The sequence below is a fragment of the Dipodomys ordii genome, unplaced genomic scaffold, assembly GCF_000151885.1.
Source record: "Dipodomys ordii isolate 6190 unplaced genomic scaffold, Dord_2.0 Scaffold132, whole genome shotgun sequence".
NCBI lineage: Eukaryota > Metazoa > Chordata > Mammalia > Rodentia > Heteromyidae > Dipodomys > Dipodomys ordii.
The window spans coordinates 13,224-20,996 of record NW_012267348.1 but is presented as its reverse complement, the minus strand read 5'-3'; the positions used below and the strand labels follow the sequence as shown (position 1 = coordinate 20,996).

Sequence of the window (7,773 nt, the reverse complement as noted above, 5' to 3'; positions counted from 1 at the left end):
ACAGCGCCACCTCCGGGTTTCCAGTGGTTTATTGGAGATAGGAGTCTCACGGTCTCTCCTGCCTGGGCTGGCTTTGAACCGCGATCCTCAGATCTCAGCCTCCTGAGTAGCTAGGATTACAGGCGTGAGCCACCAGCGCCCGGCGCCCATGAGACTTATCCCCAAATTACACACTAGAAAACCAGAAGTGGTGTTGTGGCTTAAGTGGTAGAGTGCTTGCCTTGAGCTGAGGGACAGCATACAGGCCTAGGTTCAAGCCCCACAACTAACTAACAAAAAAACTGTTGAAACTTGTAATTTTTGAAAAAGATTCTTGATTCAGCTTAATAAAATATAATTATATGGAGAGTTACAGATTGGGTTTCATTTAGTTTACAGAGAAGCGAAGAGAACTGAAGTTTGATGGTCGTTTAGACAAGGAACTTTCAGAATCCTATGCATTTCTCATGGTTGATCGATACCAGGTGAGTTAACTCCTTAGACAAAACAATTTGACAATGTTCCCTTGCAACTAATTTCACAATTTTCAACAATATATTTTATTATAAACATTTTCTTGGTAGATAAGAAAAGATTTAGAGGGATGAACTAGTTGTTTTTGTGATGATTTCTTTTTCAAGTGTTCTGTTGTTGTTTTTTTTCTCTGATCAGTCCTATTTCATTCTCCTGGAATGTGCTTGATAATATGTTTACCATCTAGAGTTGCTGATTATGTGATTGTAGCCATATTTCCTCTTTTAAAGATGGGTTACTTTTTCTTTAAATATTTTGCTGTTTCTAATTCACTCTAAAAAAGGAAATGATTGCAACTGTAAGAAGAATTAAGACTGTCTCAACTAGAATAAGGATGGATTCCTGACACAATTGGTTTGACAGATTAATTTTTTTTTTTTGGAGGGGGGTTCCAGTAGTGGGGCCTGAACTCTGGGCCTCGGTGCTGTCCCTCAGCTCTTCAGCTCAAGGGTAACGCTATACCACTTGAGCCACAGCACCACTTCTGGAGGTTTTTTTTTTTTTTTTTGCTTATGTGGTGCTGAGGAATCAAACCCAGGGCCTCATGCATGCAAGGCAAGCACTTTGCCACTGAGCCACCTTCCCAACCCTTGACAGACTAATTTTTATACTAATATTTAGTCATAACCTGGAATATGCATAGAAACCTTAATGTAGTATATATAGCCTAGAAGTTAAATTTTGTTAAAACAAATTTACAAAGTATTGTTTTATGTTTTTAATGTTATAATGAAGTATTTTATTTATTTAGGTTCAAAGCATATGTGAAAAAGGATTGCAGGTGGGCCAGTCAAAAATAACGATTCTTGGCAGTCCTTCCATGGGTAATTTATTTTTCATTTAGATTTGCCTAATATTAAGTCACCATTTAAAAATACACAGATTCATGCCTGAAACTAACAACTTAGGGGGCTAAGCTCTAGGATCTTGGTTTGAAGTCAGCCTGGACAGAAAACTCCATGAAACTCTTTAACCAGGAAAAGCCAAAGTGGAGGTGTAGTTCAACTAGAGAACCAGCCTTGAGCAAAAAAGCCAAGTGATGGGGGAGGGAAGGGATAGTAGGAGAACAACAAGAGAAGGGAATAACAATGCTCAACAAGAAATGTCATTGCCTTACTCATGTAACTGAACCCCTCTGCGCAGCAACTTTACAATAAAATGAAATTAAAAAATAAAAGCCAAGTGAGAGTAGGAGTTCGTGAGTTCAAACACCAATCAATGTAACAGACACAACACACACATACATAATAAAGAAGAAAAACCTGTAATTTTGTGATAGTCTTTGTAATTAAATTCCTATATGTTTTATCATATTTCAAAAAAAGATTAGTCTGCTTCTGAAATTTAAACTTTTTTTTTTTGGGTCCGGTTGTGGGGCCTGAACTCTGGGCCTGGGCACTGTCCCTTAGCTCTTCAGCTCAAGGCTAGCGCTCTACCACTTGAGCCACAGCGCCACTTCTGGCTTTTTTCTGTTTTTGCTTATGTGGTGCTGAGGAATCGAACCCAGGGCCCCAGGCATGCAAGGCAAGCGCTCTACCACTGAGCCACCTTCCCAGCCTATTATGTATGTCTTAAGCTTGGCATGGTGGTCTGTGTCTGCAGTCTCAACCCTCAGAAGGCTGAGGCAGGAGACTTTCAGACTAGCCTGGACTACGTACAGCAAGACTAAACATGACTCATAAAACCCCAAAAACTTTGTGATATTTATTCTCATCTTTTCACTAGTTTCAATCAACTTAGAATTAGCACTCACCATTCACCCTAATGGCATATTTTACATTGGTTCAATGTCTGCTGTCTTGATAACCTTTCATTTCATCTCTTTGAAAAGATATCAGACTGTACCAAGCATTGGTGGCTCACAAGGGTAATCCTAGTTACTCAGGAGGCTTAGTTTTGAGGATTACAGTTTGGAGGCAACCCAGGAAGAAAAGTCCATGAGACTTTATCTTCAGTTAGCCAGCAAAAAGCTGAAAATGAGTGTGGGTAAGGTGGTAGAATGCAAGCCTGGAGCAGAGAAAGCTCAAGTTGAGAACTTAAAACACTGAGTTCAATCCCTAGTATTGATACACACATGTGCATGCACACAAATCACATCTTGTATCTCTATTATTGTTTAAATATTTGGACTTTTTTTTGTATTTCAGTATTATTCAAATTCATATTTTTTCTCTTTAGGTATTTATCTTTCTAGATATGCTGATCTATTACAAGCTAATCCTTTGGAAGCTGGGGCCATAGGTGATGTTGTTATTTTTAAAATAATGAAGGTAATTTTAATTTATATGTGTCAAAGATAGCATGTGATTTAAATTTTAAATTTTAGGCATTTAAGAGTTTAATTTCCAAGTCTTCAGGAGTGATGAAAAGTCTATACCTGTTAGAATATGAAACTATTTTTGAGCAGTTTACTTGCCATCTTTTTTTTTTTTTTTTTGGGTCCGGTCGTGGGGCCTGAACTCTGGGCCTGGGCGCTGTCGCTGTCCCTCAGCTCTTCAGCTCAAGGCTAGCACTCTACCACTTGAGCCACAGCGTCACTTCCGGCTTTTTTCTGTTTGCTTATGTGGTGCTGAGGAATCGAACCCAGGGTCTTGAGCATGCAAGGCAAGCGCTCTACCACTGAGCCACCTTCCCAGCCCCTTACTTGCCATCTTTGATCTAAGCTAACCATACTTTTTTGTTTTCCAAAGAAAAGAATGACAGGTTAATATGTTCATGATGTAATTTAGATGAGTGAAGTTTTTATTAATAAAGTTTCTGTTTACTTGTTAAAAATTAAGCTCATAGTGAAAAATCATGCTTACATTGACACTCAATAGAAGTTTGGTTTTTTTTTTCTATTTTAGGGTAAAATAAAGAGCATATATGACCCCATGAGTATTAAAAGCTTAGAACCTATGTTAAATAAAAGTGCTTTGGACCCAACACCAAAGCATGAATGTCATGTGTCAAAGAATGCCAGTAGAATTACATCCCTTTTGGCTTACAGAGCCTATGAGCTTACTCAGGTAAGTGCCTGCATCCATTTTAATGTTACAGCCTGTTATATCTATTTTGTTACTAAACCTTTAAAATATCTCCCCTTGGCTGGGAAGGTGGCTCAGTGGTAGAGCGCTTGCCTTGCATGCATGAGGCCCTGGGTTCGATTCCTCAGCACCACAGAAGCAGAAAAAGCCGGAAGTGGCACTATGGCTCAAGTGGTAGAGCGCTAGCCTTGAGCTGAAGAGCCAAGGGTCAGCACCCAGGCCCAGAGTTCAGGCCCCCACAACCGGCAAAAAAAAAAAAAAAAAAATCTCCCCTTCAGTTTTCTCCTCTATTTTATCAGTTTCTGGTTTTCTCAGTTAGATCCCAATCTTACTTTTTTCTTTTTTTTTTAAATAACAATTTTCTTTATTCATTGATTGATTGATTGATTGCTTGTCGGTCGTGGGACCTGAACTCTGGGCCTGGGCACTGCCCCTTAGCTCTTCAGCTGTAGTCTAGCACTAGCACTTGAGCCTCAGCCCCACTTCTGGCATGTTCTGCTTATGTGGTGCTGAGGAATGGAACCAAGGGCCTCATGCATGTAAGGCAAGCACTCCACCACTGAGCCACCTCCCCAGCCCAGATCCCAATCTTTCTTACTGAAGTTTGTTTAGTGTTTCCAGGATGGCTCAGAAATACAGTGGCCTCTGAAGCCTGGTTATGTATAGACATTTTTGTTGTTGTTGTTGTTGGTCATGGAGCCTGAACTCTGGGCCCTCAGCTCTTCAGCTCAAGGTGAGTGCTCTACCACTTGAGCCACAGTGCCACTTCTGGCTTTTTCTGCATATATGGTGCCGAGGAATCGAACCCAAGGCCTCATGCATGCAAGCAAGCATTCTACTACTGAGCCACCTTCCCAGCCCTCAGATGTGTTTTTCTCTTGAAATAAGATGCAAAATGGTAACTAGGATTGGTTTCATTTGTGTCCTTCGTAGTTTACTTTTGGGAGCAGGTTGGCTTTTCTGGGCTGAGCTTGAGGCTTAGGCAATTCTATTTGTAATATTTTCATTAGGAAATATATTACACATCCTCTGTAGTCAACATCTCAGAAGTAAACTTGAAATACCTAAAAGTAGCACCATGAACCCCAAGTAGATTATTATTTACCATAATAATAATGATTAGTAATTGATGATTTGTGCTGATACTGGTTTGAACTCAGGGCTTTGCAATCTTCATTGTCTTTTTCTACTCCAAGCTAATGATCCACACTTGTGCCTCACGCCCAGACCTGGCTTTTTGCTTGTTAATTGAACATAATCTATTGTGGGGTGGGGGGTGTCTGCCTTGGCTGGCTTTGAATCAGAATCCTCAGGTCTCAGCTTACTGAATAGTTAGAGTTATAGGCTTGAGCCACTGATGCACAGTGTAAATATATATTACAAAATAGATATAAAATACTAAATTTATTTTGGTTAAGTGGACATGTTTAGCTTAAAGCAATTTTCCCCCACAGGTACCTAAATAATTTTTCAAAAGGAGAAAGATAAATACAAGATTGCACTTTGTATCACTTACATATTCAAAGAAGTTAATTTTGTGTTCTCTTATTTTTAGTATTACTTTTATGAATATGGCTTTGATGAATTAAGGCGAAGACCAAGACATGTTTGTCCATATGCAGTTGTATCTTTTACTTACAAAGATGACATACAAATTCCCAAATTTGTATCTTCATTGAGGTAAGAAGAGTTAAAGAGTTTTAAGGTTGAGAAGAGATACATTTCATAACTCCTCCAGAATGATGTGAGCCTGTCATGTTGCCCCACCTTACCTGTTTACATTTTTCTTAAAATTAATTGGATATTTGATTGGCCATTATGACTTTAAAGGTTACATTGCAAGACAAAACAAGGAAAAAGAAACATTCAACCAAACCAAAAAAAAAAAGTACAATGATTTGTGAAAGACAGGTTGTTGAATATAGAAATAGATACTAAATTTTACTTACACTTCAATTGGTTCTTTGTCAGGTTTTGTTTATGTTTTTGTTTGTTGGTAGTAGGGCTTGAACTCTGGGCCTGGGCGCTGTCCCTCAGTTCATCAGCTCAAGGTGTGCGCTCTACAACTTGAGCCACAGTGCCACTTCGGGTTTTCTGGTGGTTTATTGGAGATAAGAGTCTTGTGGACTTTCCTGCCTGGGCTGGCTTTGAACCATGATCCTCAGATCATGGTTGAGAGCACCAGTGCCCGGCTCCTAGTCAGTTTTCAAAATTGACATTTTATATATTAGCTTTCTTGAAAATGAAACTAAAACTAAATCATGTGCTAGTTGGAAGCCTAGTTATTGGGAGTTTTCTAAACTTCCAGGTGATTTTGATTTTCAGCCATTATTTAGTATCATTGGTGATATCTTACAAGCTCTAATATAAAGTGGCTAAAAACCAGTGAGTAAAGTTATCCACTTTCCTTCAATGTTGTGATCCCAAGCTATTTTTTTGGGGGGGGGGTCCAGATGTGGGGCCTGAACTCTGGCCTGGGTGCTGTCCCTCAGCTCTTCAGCTCAAGGCTACTGCTCTACCACTTGAGCCACAGTGCCACTTCTGGCTTTTTTTGTTTTTGCTTATGTGGTGCTGAGGAATCAAACCCAGGGCCTCAGGCATGCAAGGCAAGCACTCTACCCCTGAGCCACCTTCCCAGCCCCCCCAAGCTATTTTTTTGTTATTTTGTTTTGTGTGGTAATAAAGATTGAACTCAGGACCTAGACAGATGTTCTACTACTTGAGCCCTTTTTATGTTGGTTATTTGTGAGGTAGGGTTTGGACTTCATGCCTAGACTAAAATTCTTCTGCTTGTGCTTCCCACCAGCTGTTGTACTTCTACTGTAGCTAGGATAAGAGGTGTGAGCTGCCACCTCAGCCATTGATTGAGGTGGAAATTTGACAACTTGTTTTGAGAATTTTAGAACCAAGATCCCCTTTGGACCCCTCCTGGGTCTAAAGACATTTTAAGCTAGTGAAAAAGTAAATTTAGGTAAATTTAGTGATAAAGGTGAACTAGCCAAAGGTCTGAGTTTTTATACATATTAAAAATAACTTAGGATAGCTATTAATTTGGAAATAATTTTTTTATTGTTATTGTTGGTACTGGGGCTTGAATTTAGGACCTATCTCACTTGGCTTTTTTCCACTCAAGTCTTTCACTACCGCTTGAACCACAACCTCCACTTTGGGGTTTTTACTGGCCAGTTCTTTACTTTGATTCTGGTCTGTAGCTCTACATATTATTATTATTTTTTTGGGGGGGGTCTGATCGTGGGGCCTGAACTCTGGGCCTGGGCGCTGTCCCTTAGCTCTTCAGCTCAAGGCTAGCGCTCTACCACTGAGCCACAGCTCCACTTCCGGCTTTTTCTGTTTATGTGGTGCTAAGGAATCAAACCCAGGGCCTCATGCATGCAAGGCAAGCTCTCTACCACTGAGCCACCTTCCCAGCCCATCTACATATTATTATATCAGTCAAGTTATATAGACCATCCATCCTGTACCTTGAATGTGTCATATTCTTAGGACCCTGCATTTGTTGTCTCTTCTCTTTGTTAATTAATCTGCATAGCTGTTTTCTTCTATTCCTGTAAGTCACTTCTTAAAGGTGACCAACTGTCTAAGGACCTCTTTTTTTGTTGGTTGTAGGGCTTGAACTCAGGGCCTGGGCATTGTTCCTGGGCCTCTTTGTGCTCAAGGCTAGCACTCTACCACTTAAGCCACAGCGCTCATTCCAGTTTTATGGTGGACAATTAGAGATAAGATTCTTGTAGAGGGCTGGGAAGGTGGCTCAGTGGTAGAGCGCTTGCCTTGCATGCATGAGGCCCTGGGTTCGATTCCTCAGCACCACATACAAAAAAAAAGCAGGAAGTGGCACTGTGGCTCAAATGGTAGAGTGCTTGCCTTAAGCTGAAGAGTTAAGGGACAGCACCCAGGCCCAGAGTTCAGGCCCCACGACCGGACCAAAAAACAAAAAAAAAGATTCTTATAGACTTTCCTGCCTCAGCTGGCTTCAAACTGCAATCCTCAGATCTCAGCCTTCTGAGTAGCTAAGATTACAGGCATGAACCACTGGTGCCTGGCTCATAAGGTGTTTCTTAATATGTATGTGTGTGTGTATTTGTGTGTATGTATGCATGCTGGTACTGGGGCTTGAACTCAGGGCTTGATTGAGGCCCTATTTAGCTGTTTTGCTCAAGGCTGGTGCTCTACCAATTGAGCCACAGTTCCACTTCCAGCTTTTTTGTGGTTCATT

General features: G+C 40.5%; 1 protein-coding gene across 1 annotated transcript in view; it reads left to right on the top strand.

Annotated features, from left to right (window-relative positions):
• Fam208a (family with sequence similarity 208, member A) overlaps positions 1–7,773 on the top strand; it is a gene marked incomplete at its 3' end in the record, with an annotated part of 28,805 nt that overhangs the window by 15,853 nt on the left and 5,179 nt on the right. Inside the window, exons 3-7 of the mRNA XM_013030716.1 lie at positions 372–464; positions 1,265–1,337; positions 2,692–2,783; positions 3,360–3,521; positions 5,095–5,219. Of these exons, the coding sequence (XP_012886170.1) occupies positions 372–464; positions 1,265–1,337; positions 2,692–2,783; positions 3,360–3,521; positions 5,095–5,219 (545 nt within the window). The remainder of the gene's footprint in view (positions 1–371; positions 465–1,264; positions 1,338–2,691; positions 2,784–3,359; positions 3,522–5,094; positions 5,220–7,773) is intronic.